This window comes from Myotis nattereri (genome assembly GCF_964212035.1).
Source record: "Myotis nattereri genome assembly, chromosome: 3".
NCBI lineage: Eukaryota > Metazoa > Chordata > Mammalia > Chiroptera > Vespertilionidae > Myotis > Myotis nattereri.
The window spans coordinates 209,268,251-209,280,642 of record NC_138077.1 but is presented as its reverse complement, the minus strand read 5'-3'; the positions used below and the strand labels follow the sequence as shown (position 1 = coordinate 209,280,642).

General features: G+C 57.1%; 1 protein-coding gene and 1 long non-coding RNA gene across 2 annotated transcripts in view; one reads left to right on the top strand and one right to left on the bottom strand.

Moving 5' to 3' along the window:
- DHRS3 (dehydrogenase/reductase 3) overlaps positions 1-4,374 on the bottom strand; it is a 41,557-nt gene extending 37,183 nt beyond the window's left edge. The window contains exon 1 of the mRNA XM_081087667.1: positions 3,121-4,374. Coding sequence (XP_080943793.1) covers positions 3,121-3,315 — 195 coding nt within the window. The 5' untranslated portion in view covers positions 3,316-4,374. The remainder of the gene's footprint in view (positions 1-3,120) is intronic.
- On the top strand, positions 2,726-5,779 carry LOC308516627. Its single transcript, XR_013995767.1, has 3 exons — positions 2,726-2,928; positions 3,211-3,487; positions 4,735-5,779. It is a non-coding gene; the product is annotated as an uncharacterized lncRNA (long non-coding RNA).
- The last annotated feature ends 6,613 nt before the right edge of the window (positions 5,780-12,392 follow it).

The window sequence follows — 12,392 nt, the reverse complement described above, 5'->3', positions numbered from 1 at the left end:
TTGTATCCACCCCCTAACCTGGACCCAGAGCTGCACCAACACTGGAAGGAGAACATGGGATTTGCTGAATGGATGTGATGGAGAATGGGATTCACAGATCTACATCAGAGATTCATTCACGGCTAGCTCCTTTAGGAACAGGGCTAGAGACGCACACACTGTACATTCAGTAGTAGCAAGGCAGACGCAACTGCGAGCCAGTTCTCACACCACCTCCCTGAAATGGGTCCCTGAGTCCCGGCTCTACCCCTTCTCGATGGGGCGCTCAGGCCCTGGTGTGTGGCCCCTGCCTCGGGAAGCCTGCCATCAGGGATCAGGCCTCTGGTCCAGCCACTTCCTCATACTGGACCCAAGGCTGGAACAGCCACTGCAAATACTTCCAAACAAACAGTCCACTTCTCCTCCTCCTCCCCCTCCTCCTGCAAAAACCATGTCAAGGTCAAAGACTTTGGAGGCTGGGCCAGCTGACTAGCTGGCCAGGAGCCTTTGGGGGGAAGAGGGATGGGCCCGAGCTCTATAAACGCTTTCATGGGAGGAACCCTAGGAGGATGTGGAAAATAAAAAGGAAGACCCTTCTCCTTAGAGACCTTAACCTTGCCTGGCCCTGCCGTGGCGCCCTCGGTACATGGTGGGGACCTTTCTAACTCCTGAAGCCTTTGTGTCCCTTTAAGAAAAGCCCTTATTTGGGTCACCTTTACGGCCTAAGGCACACTACTGTCCACAAATATTGCCAAATCCTGTTGGACTCAAGGTCATTGTGTGAAACTGGATAGGCACTCGCCCCCAAAAGTAAACAGACCTTTCCTGGCCCTGCTGGCTGTTTGCAACTCTGCTCTTCCTCCTTTCTTTCTCTCTGGGGGCCTGTCCCCCTCAGAGTCCAGCCCACCCCAAATCCACCCCAAATCCAAGCTGGAAAAGGAGGGACAGTCATCTGTGGTTTGACACTACCGCCTGTGTAACCTCACTGCAGGCTGCAGGGGGCGCTGCCCTACCAGCTCTCTCCAGCAGCTCCAGGACCTACCCAAGGCCCATGGCTCACATCACCCACCCGGCAGTCTCCTGGAAATTCACCCCTCCACCACACTTGCCCCTTGGTCCCCAAGTCCACTGGGCCCCCAAACACTCCTAGGTCTGGAGAGTGTCCCAAGGCCCTCTCACTGGGCCCAGATGGACTCAGGCAAGATCCCAAATTTCCCACCGTGACAGTGTGACAGAGAGAGGACAGCTCATCCAAAAGTCGCTCCAGTAATTGGCCGGATAATTATGAGTTACAGGGAGCGTTCCTGGTCATCCCGACAGGTCTGGTGACTGAACCTAGGGCGAATGGCACTGGGAGGCCCCGTGGATCCTGTTTCTGGGGACCTGATGCCACTTTAAGATATTTCCAATTGGTCCTGGGTTCATTCGCTGGAAGAGACGGTCCAACCCGAGTGAGGTGGGGTGCGGTTCCCAGAGTGTGAACTTGCAGGGCCCCCTCTACACTCTCCCTCCTCCGCCCGCAATGCCATAGACTTCTTTCAATTTAGGCTTGTTTATAGTCAGTCAAGTTTTTCCAGATTGACTAAAGGAGTTCTTCATGTGCCTACTGCAGCCAGTCACAGGAGCAGTGAGAGACCCAGGACTGGGGCCAGCTGGGAGAGTCAGAAGAAAGTTTCTGTGGGACGCAGACAGCTAAGGAATGACAATCACACGCGATTGTGCTCAACGCCACGTCCTCCTGCAAGGACACCCTCCTCTGCCCTCCTGACCCCCTCCGAAAAGGGCTTGGGGAACCCTTCCGGGGGGGGGGGGGCATCACCCCGAGGAAATGAAACTGCCGAGAACAAGTCTGACTTCTCCTTTTTCTGTGTGTCCAAGGGTTAAAAACACTGCTGAACGGCCCTTCCAACTGCAAGGTCAAGCAGCTGTCCAAACCACCCAAGGAGAAGTGGGAGCCCCGGACAGCAGACCCCAGCTCGCCGGGCCAGGACGCCCCCGCCGGCTGGCGAGGGAAGAGTTAAATGGTGATCAGCTTTGGCTGATAGCTCAGGCTCCAAAGTTCAGTCCCAGTCCCAGCCACCCCCGAGGAATTGTAAATCTCAGGGCAGCATTTAACAAAACAAAAGCAACCTGGAATTACATGCAGGTTTGGTTTTCTACATATTTACTTAATCTCCTAGGTATGTGGCCCCCTGTCAGCTCAGCTGGCTTCCCTGGCCTTTTTGCCCCCCCTGGCTCTCAACAGTTTAAGTTTCAAACGAATTCCCTGTTTTTGCTCTTCCTCTTCGCAGGGCTGGGTGAGTCAGCCTGGTTTGGGTCGGAGTTGGGTGACAGCCGGCTCACCCTCCCTACTCCCCGGCACCAGGTCTGGGGAAGCTGGAGGGAGAGGTGCTGGGGCTACCAAAAGTTACAGGCAGCGCTGGGAGGCTAGGATCCCCTCCCAGGCTGTATTGGGGGGTGGGGTGGGGACAGGCCTGAAGGTAAGAACAAGGGCCTTTTATCAGCTGCCGGTTCCCCTCTCTCCAGGTTTCCAAACACCTGGGCCTCCCAGCGCCTGTCAAGCCAGACTAGACCATCAAAGACCACTTCCCCTTTTTTCAAACCCAAACCAAGTATCCTCTCTCTTCGTGCCTCCAGCGCTGCAGCCGCCCAGGTTGGGGCTGGGGAGCGGGTTGCCAAGGAAAATACGAAGCGCCAGCAAGCAGCCGCTGGCTCCCAGCTCCCCCCAGGAGCGCACACACCCTCCACTCGCCGCGGTGGCTGCAAAGAGGGGAAGCGAGGAGGGGGAACGCAACACCTTCCCGGGGAGGGAGGAATGGGGTGGGAAATGGGTGGGTCTCCCAAGTTTCGGGGTGGGGGTGAAGAGCCAGCCAAGCCACAGATCCTCTGGGAGCAGATCAGCTCCGGACCTGCCAAAACAGACAGTCCAGTGCCCGGGAAATTTACAAGGTGAAACTGACTAGCTCAGCGTCCGCGGGTGGCGCAGAGAAGTCGGGCGGCGGGCGACTCTCAGATCCCGGGCGCGGGCACGGGTGGGTTCGGGCGGCGGCGGCAGGTGGGCGCACCGCCCCCCCCCACTCCGTTCCCGCGGTCCCAAGCAACTCCAGCCCCCACCCGCCGGACTCGCCTCGCCCCCCGTACCTTCCTGGCGCCGCGTTCTGCGAACTCGCGAGCGAGCTGGCGCCCGATGCCTCTGCCGCCGCCGGTGATGAGCACGTTCTCCCGAGACAGGTCCCGCAGCTTGGCGGGCAGCACCAGCCCGACGGCCGCTTTCGCCACCAGATAGACCATCTGGAGAGGGAACACCACCAACGCGCCCAGCCATTTCCACACCATCCTCCGCGCCGCGGAGCCGGGCAGGGCGGGGGGCGAAACTCCCCGAGCCGGACAAAACAGGAATCGAAAAAGAAAACACCTCCAAACAATAATAAATACACGGAATGAGGGGCCGACAGGAGTCCCACCTGGCCACTCTGGAAACCACCTCTTCCCAAGTGCAAGGCACCGGGTGAGAAAAAGAGGGGGGAAAAAAAGAAAAAGAAAAGAGAAATCCTCTTGGGGAGGAGAAAAAGCGTCTCCGAAGGTTGGGACAGTGAGAGGGGTGGAGGGGAAGCCGGAGGTGGGAAGTTCTAACAAGAAGTTTCTTGCCCCGGCCGCCGCTTCGGCTGGGGAATTCGCAGGTAATGTTTACAGGCTGACAGAGGAGTTTAGGCAGGGGAAGGGGGGGGGGGGGAAAGGGCACCAACCACACGCGCGTACCCTGCTGCAGGCCCGCGGTTTCAAAGTGCAAGATGAAAAAAAAAAAAAAGCGCTGTTTCCAAATTGTAGCGCTTCCCCACCCCTTCTCCAGGAAAAAAAAAAAAAAAAGTGGGGGGAAAAGTGCTTGGAGCTCCCAATTTCAGCCCGCGAAAGTCTCCCGACTCATTGCTATTCTTGGGCTCAGGAAATTGCTTAAACGCGCTCTGATTGCCAGCAACGTGCAGCAGAAGTGGGGGGTCCGGGTGTCAGTTTCTTTACGTGCATGGCTCGCCCTGGCGCGCGCTCGCTCGCTCTCTCCGGCTCCCTCCCTCTGTCTTCCAGCCGCGGCTGGGAGTTGCCGCCCGATCCGGCTGCCTTTCTCTCCCTCGTTAGCATTTATTGCCTTCTTTTTGTCCTTCCCAACTTGGAGAGGGCCCGGGTGCGGAGCGCGCGTGGGTCGGACACCCGGGTCTGCGCCGCCTTATTCATTCGCTCCCGGGGCGGCAGCGGCGCGGAACTAGAAGGCGGCCGTTTTTCCCCCCCATTTTTTTTAATACCCCATTAAGTCTGATTGACAGTTAAAGTTGGTCGGAGGCTTCACTCCCGTTCCTCTGACTGGCTGCCGCGGCTTCCCCTCCCCCTGCGCGGTCGCGGGGCGCGCGCGCGCGCGCGCGGGCGCGCACCCGGGTTCGCTCCGACGCGAGTCCTCCCGGGGCTGGCTCCCCTCTTTGCAAGCCGGGACTTGCCGGCGGTGCCTCTGAGGGCTCGCAGCTGTAACTCCAACGCGCTGGAACCGACTCCTGCGAACCGGCTCCCTCCTCGAGACATTCCCCCTGGTCCTGGACGCGGTCTCCCGGAGCGGGGGTGCCTGGGGACCAGGTGACCGCCCCAGCGTTCGGGGCAGGCCCGGGGGAGCCCGCGCACGCCTCGATCCAACCAGGTCGCCGAGGGTTTATTTCAGGCCGTTGTTCCCCCCCTTTCTTTCTTTCTTTACCCCGCCCCCCCCCCCCCCCCCAGCCTGCAGGTAGGACCAGGAAGCCACTCCCGGCCTTTGCCCAGACGTCTCCTGTCTTCACTTAGAGTGCACTTTCTAAAGCTGCTCCGCGCTGATGGGGTAAACAGCTGGGGAGCAGGGTTTTGCTGTGAGGAGAAGAGGTGGGCAGGGTAAGGGAACTCTGCCCACAAGGTGCCAATAAAATCCCCATAAGATTAGGTGGGAGCGTATTTATTGCTCATCTGGGCTAGAATTACCGTGACTGACAGCAATTTCCTTAATAACAAAAGCCTGTAAACAAAACGTCCTAAGCCCGTGCCCCCTGTGCCGTGCTGGCAGCGCCTTCTCTCTGTGGGTCTCGCTGGGCACCCACCCTGTAGCCTCCTGTCTCCCCTGCTGGAGGGTGGGACCCAGCTCTGCAGAGCTGTCTGTTGCAGGAAGTCTGGGAGGTGACTCACTGAAAAGCAGCCCCGGTGAAAAGTGCTGATGGGACTTGCTTCCTGCCGCCCCCACGGGTCCAGGCCAGGAGAAGGGGGGGTGGGGGGCGGAGAGCTGCCCTGCCATGCGGGGCAGCGGGTCTGCAGGAAGGTGCGCTCAGACCGCACGCCCCACGTTCCGATGGCTGGAACCAGCTCGGCCAACGCTGAGGATCCTCTGAGGACGTCTTTCTGAGCGAGGCCGACCTGGGGAGAGGTGGCTGGGGCTTACCTCCTCCTGGGCTGCAAAGACCCTCAAGTGAGTTCCGGGAGAAGCTCTGCAGGGGAGGATCTCCCAGGTGAACTGGGAAACTCTTCATCGGGAAGCAGCTGGGAGCGCTTGGAAGTGGGGTTGGATGAGAGACTGTGGGTCCTACCCTGAAAGCATATACGTGTGGAATCTAATGAACAAAATAGGTCCAGAGGCCTGGGAGCATGGAACAGACGGACAGATCTCAGAGGGTGGGTGGAAGAGTGCATATATGCATAGCTCGTGGACACGGACAAGAGTCCAATGAAGGCCTGGGGTGGGGCAGGAGCCAGGTGGAGGGGGGCAAAGGGGTAAAAATGGGGGCACATCTATAATACTCTCAACAATAAAAAATAAATTTTAAAGAAAGGAATGCTTACCTTCTGACTGTGTCTCCCACTGACCATGCAATGGGAAACCAACCGTTACCCCCATTTGCCAGGTTACCCTGCCAGGGAGTGCAGGAGGGACGGATCCGAATCTAGACTGATTTGCCTTCCCACCCACCCCATTCAGGCAGGAGGGAGGACAGAGGGGCAGGATGAGGCTGCCTGCCGCCTCCATCCAACCCTCCAGAAGTAGGACTGGAAGGCAGGCCATTCATTGCCTTCATCCAACTCCCAGGCCACGGCTCAAGTCAGCACTTGGTTGGAGTGACTGCCGCCTCCTACCTCGGAGGGAGGTCTGTAAAAATGGAAAAGGAATCCCGACCCTGGGGAGACGGGCCCTTCCTACCCGGCCATGGCTGGTGTCCGCCAGGCCTGCCAAGAAGAGGACTCAGAAAGTGTGGAGCTGGAAGGGGTGCGCGCAGCCTGGTCTCATCTGTTATCCTCGAGGCCACCTAGTGGCCGGGGTGTGATACTGCTCCCGCCGCCCGCCTCCCACTTTCCTGCTAACCCACCAAGCTGTCCTTTTCCTTTCGGGCCTGAAAAGGCCCCACACACCCACTGCTTTATGGGGAGACTGAGGCACAGAGATGTTAAGGAACTCATACGCACAGCAGCGTGCTCACCGAAGTCCCCAGATCTCCAACCGGTTCAGATGCCAGACCAACCTGGTGACCACGGGGTCCTGCATTTTCTCGGGGCGTGTGTCTGCGTGGGAAGGAGGTTGAGAACCCACACTGGCTTGAACCCTATCAGGGCTTGTACACAGAGCCTCGCGTACTCTCCTTAGCAGCCCAGGAGGTGGGTGCCACTGTGCCACTTACTGGGAGGAAACGGAGGCTCAGCAAATCGGGGTAACTCGCGCAAGGGCCACACAGGGAGCTCCCCTCACTTTTCCCGACCATCCGGTTCGGGGTGAAATCAGAGTGAAAAGGAACGTCAGGAGACCCCAAAAGGAGCTGAGGTTGGGCAGCAGCTGGGAGGCAGACACCTTTTTTCTACTTGTTCCACCTCCAGGGTGTGGGTGTTGTGGGCCTAGAATCGCTGTGAGCCTCAGGCCTCTTCCATCATCAGTGCCCGGAGAGGAGCTCCCCATTCCAAGTTCTCAAGGAAGATGAGGGCGAGGGGTGCTGGCTGGGGTGCACAGAGGGTCCCTGGGATTGGCTTGAGTGAGAACTGCAAGGGCCCGGGGCCTCCTGCCCCTCCCCTCGCACCCTCTCCCCCCACCCCAGGTCCTTTGCTCTTGGTACCCCCTCCTCCCTTAGTTTCCTTTGGGGCAGGGGGTGGGGAATTTAACTCCAGGGTGAAGTTTGAATTTCACATCCCAGCCTGGGGAGAGGGCCCCACAGCCTCGCCTCCTCCCCCACCCCCCAAACGTGAAAGGAGCCTTTGTGGGCTTGAAGGAGGAGGGAGGTGAGGTGCAGCCTGAGGAGCTAACTGTTTCCATGACTCAGCTGTCCCGGCCCAGGGAGGTGTGAGGACTCAGCAGGGCAGGCGGGAGCCGCCTTCTAGCCAGGCAACCAGTTCCAGGGTTATAGGCCCCCCGCCGCCCCCTCCCGCCGCCCCCTCCCTTCCCCAGAGCCACCTGTGACCTGCAGGGAACTGACTGGCCCTGGGTGGGTCACCAGGCTGTAAACAGTCACCCCACTCCTCACTTCCCCAGGGCCAAGCCCCATTTTTTTTTTTTTTTTACTTACTATTGCATCCCCAGGGCCAAACACACATGTGTAGCCTTTTAACCAGGCACTTTCCTTATTACCATCTCCGCTGAGAGCTGGGAAAATAAATGGGTCTCAAGCCTTGCCTTCTGCCTTTTCTTACCTGAGGCTTAGAGGAGTTCAGAAAGTCCTTCAAGACCACAGAGCTGCGAGAGGGAGGTGGGAACTGAACCCTGGTCAAATGCTCAGCTCTCTGCTTCGTCCTGGGGTTGCTCTCAGGACACAGGATCACCGGGGAGCTTGTCAAAATGCAGGTTCCTGGGCTTCCAGCCTAGACTTCCGGGACTAGCATCCTGGCGGAAGGGGGGGCGGGGGGCAGGAATCCGACTACAGGTGATTGTTCCGGAACCTCCAGTGCAGCCTCTCCGTGGCCCCTCCTTATCTCCAGCCCTGCACACAGGCTTCCTTACCTCCCTGATCCCGCATGGGTCCTTCCCTCCTTTGCACTGAGGATGTGTCCTGGCGCTGAGCTCTCACTCATGGGCCGCCTGGGTGGTGCCTCTAGCCAGCTCCACGGGGAAGAGAACTCGAGTGGGAGGAGGAGGGCTGCCTTCACTCGTCCATTCAATCCATCAGTCAGTCAACTGGCCACTGTCGCGTCCTCACCGGGGCAGCCCTCTAGGGACTGGGCGGCTACGGGGTGATAAGGCCAGCTGTGTTAGCGAGCACGCCATGGGGTAGTTCTGGCTTTGGGTTCCGGCAGCTTTACTTCAAATCCCAGCTTCCTCATTTGTGAAGGGAGGATAATAATGGCAATAGGATTAGCGGAGCTCAGGAAATGCCAGTGTGGGCCCCGCACGCCAGGTCCTTTGCGTGTTGCTGGGCAGCTGCCTCCCCCCTGCCTGCAGAGATGCGGGGCTGACCTGCCACCCCACACCCACCAGCACCCTTTCCCCGGGGCCTTTCTCTCTGGCCAAGTAACCCCTGTTCATCTTGCAAAGTTTCCTTTAGCTTGTGGTATCTTTTTCCAGGAAGCTCTTCCCAGCTCCCTCCCCTCCCTTCACTCCCCAAAGTCTGTCCCAGGGTCCCTCCTCTTGGCCCTGTGCTTCCTTCCCTCCCAGCACAACCACACTGTCATCGGGTTTTCACACTGGGGCTGGGCGGGTGGGGTGAGGTGGGGGCAGAGGGGTTTGTGGGTGTATGGCCATGCAGTGGGTTAATGCTCACCTTCTCCCAACTGGTGATTTTGTCTTTAACTTGTTTTTCATAAGTGAAGTCGGATCTGTTGTTGCCTCAGCGAAGAAACTGAGTCACTGAGATAAAGCTTCCGAGCAAAGGCAGTGACACCTTTCAAACATATCTCATTCACTCACTCATGTGTTCACTCATTCACTCATTCACTCATTCATTCACTCACTCATTCATTCATTCATTCATTCACTCATTCATTCACTCATTCATTCATTCACTCATTCATTCATTCATTTGACGCAGATTTACTGAGCGGTTGCCATGTGCCAGGCCCTTTCTGGATGTTGGAAAGACAGCAGTGGGAGGAACAGCACAGTCGCTGCCCTAACGGGGAGGGCATCTCCACTGGCAGGAGGCGAAGAGTGCCAGGTGGGGGCAGAGAGAGAGGGTCCTGGGGGCCAGCGTGATGTGGGGGCACAGGGTGATGGGGTATTTGGGGGACAGCGTGATGGGGGTGGGTTGGGCAGCTGTTTGACCAGGGAAGGCCCTTCTGAGGCGACATTGGGGCGAGACCTGGAGTGGGGAGTGGAACCTGAGGGACTCTGAGTCAAGAACCCCCAAATGGAGGGGAAGGAAGGACCAGGGCAGGAGTTTGCTTGGTGGGCTGGAGCAGCCAGGCAGGGCTACAGGGAGCAGGAGGTGGGTGGGCACCCCCAGGGCTGCCAGGTCAGTGTGGCCGGGGACCAGGGACATCATGGCACCAGGCCCGCCATGTGAGAGGTGCTGGATCCCAGGCCCAGCCCAGGCCTCCGGAGTCCTCGGCTGCTTTTTATTTTGACCTCCACCCCCACTCCCACCCCCCGCAGGTAGCTCTGTGCACACTGAAGTCGGAGGAGTGCTGAGGGAGGGTCCTGCAGGCCACAGGACGACTGTGGGTTCCCTTCCCAGTGTGACAGGAGCGGAGGGGAGATGGGGGGATCCGTGTTCTAGAAGCCGTGTTCAGCTGCTGGGTCCAGAACAGCCTGTGGGGGCCCAAGGGTGGACGCAGGGACAAGGGTGAGGGAGCAGCCTGGGATGTTCAGGGAGAGATGGCCACAGCTCCCAGGTACACGGCGGGTGGACAGGACACCTGGACACACACACACACACACACACACACACACACACACGGCTTTTTGGGACAGCTGGCTACTTGCCTGGGCAGAACGAGCTGGCAATGTTGAGTGAGGGGGTTGAATTGGAGAGCCTCCTGGTCTAGCAGAGAGCAGTGTTCCCTGAAGTTCAAGATGGGCTACCTTGGGGTGGGGGGGTGTCTTTGTGAAGATGGACGCCTGGGGCGGAGAGGGCATGAGCTGTGTGAGACACAGAGAGTGGGAAACAGGCTTCACACCCATGGAAAGTCCCCGTGGGGAGGGGACACGGGTCTGCCAAGGTTGGAGACCAGGGGTCCTCAAACTACGGCCCGCGGGCCACATGCAAATACAAATATTGTATTTATTCCCATTTTGTTTTTTTACTTCAAAATAAGATATGTGCAGCGTGCATAGGAATTTGTTCATAGTTTTTTTGTTTTTTTTAAACTATAGTCCGGCCCTCCAACTGTCTGAGGGATAGTGAACTGGCCTCCTGTTTAAAAAGTTTGAGGACCCCTGTTGGAGACATTTAAAAACCTCATAAAACACCTTCCCTTTCTAATCCAGAACATTTGCCAGAAGGGCCCTTTTTCTCCTCGGTGAGGCCTGGCTAATAGGACTGGACATATTTTTAAAAAGACCCAAAGCAGATAGAATGGCTCCTTTCAGATCACGATATCCTCCCCGACAGGGGAGCGTTTTCCGTGGAGTTATGTCTCCCGTGCTCTGCAGGCCGCACGCCGCACACCGCACACCCGAGGTTCCCTTCCCATTACTGTTCCGAACCCCAGGCCGGGCAGCAGGGCGGCGGGCCGGACGTGGCCTGTGGACTGCAGTTTGCCAACTTCCGCCCTGGACCATCACACGTCAATCTGTCAAGACTAAGACATCAGTGAAGCCTGAGCCCCGGGAAAGCAGCCTCTGTTTCTTGCTTCTTTCTGGAAATGTGTTCACAGGGGCCCGCCCAGTCACCGTCCACTGTGAGCAGCAGAGGGTCACGGGGGAGACTGCGTCCACTGAGAAGTGGAAAACTGAAAGCAACAGACATGAGAGTCCAACAAGAGATTGAAGTCGTCACGATTAGCGAACATTCACTGAGAGCTCACACACTCTGGGTGCTGTTTCTAGCTCCTCAAACATGATAATTTGGTCCTAATAGAGGAGGACATTGAGACCCCCCTGCCCCCCTGAGGCTACAGGCTGGTACACACTCAAGCAGGAGGTAGAACTCTCGGGGTCTGACTTGGGATCCTGGTGTCTCCTCTTCATTGCCTCTCAATAATGGACACCCCTAAATCTATGACATTTCTGTTATTTACTCTAAGGCAGCGGTTCTCAACTTGTGGGTCGCGACCCCTTTGGGGGTTGAATGACCCTTTCACAGGGGTCGCCTAAGACCATTGGAAAACACATATATAATAACATATTGTTGTTGTGATTAATCACTATGCTTTAATTATGTTCAATTTGTAACAATGAAATTGGGGGTCACCACAACATGAGGAACTGTATTAAAGGGTCGCGGCATTAGGAAGGTTGAGAACCACTGCTCTAAGAGCTCTCAGAGACGCCCAAGAGGGCCCGGGCCGTGCCTTCGGGTGCGGACAGAGTTGAGGCCCTTGGCTTTGCTCATGCCCCCCGGATCCTCCCGACTCCATTTCCTTGGCCACATCTGGCCTCCTGCTCCTGGGGGCCTGCCAGCCCTGGTTCCCCTGTTGAAAAGCCCCCCCCCCCCCCCCCCCCGCCACACACACACACCCTCTGTGGGCGATGATTTCAGTGTCTCATTGCTCATTGCACTGTCAGTTTACCAAAACAAGTAGCGCAAGTGCGGATGTTCCTAATACGGACACCATGTCTCTTAAATGTAAGAAACTGAATAATAATTGTTACGTTACCTTTTAGCGAGCACTTGGTAGGCATCATGCCTCACGTGGGTTATCTCATGTGGCCATCCCAGCCACCTGCTGAGGGACAGCTGGTGCCATCCGAATTTAGCGGATGGGGAAACGGAGGCCCAGAGAGGAGTACCTTGTCCACACTCTGCAGTTTTAAGCGGCGCTGATGGACACGGACGGAGTAATCAGCCTCCTGGATGTTGTGATGCAGCCTGTCAGGTGCCTGTAGCTCCCTCTGGGGCGGTCAATTCCAAAGGGAAAGAGCAAGAACAACGCGCCCCCCCCACCCCCAGACATGTGCACGATATTCACAATATACATCAGTCACAATGTAGGCTGAAGATGGGGTGCAAGTGGGAATGTTATACATTTTTTTTTTTTAGCTCCTGGGAAAGAGCTCTATTTTCCTACAGTCTTAACAGTAAAACCCTTAAAGTGTTAGGATACAAATGCGCAGAGCCAGTATGATCCCCCTTTTGGAAAGAAAAAGGCTATGGTCTATATGCATATTTATTTCATTACCATTTGGCTGTGTGTCAGGCAACTCGCTAAATGCTTCGGATTCATTTAATTTAATCTCATTTAATCAAAATGGCTCCCTTGAGGTGGGCTCTACGTTCCCCATTTTGATCTGCGGACTTGAAGGTCAAGCAGCTTGGCCAAGGTCATGGAGTCAGTGAGTGGCAGGT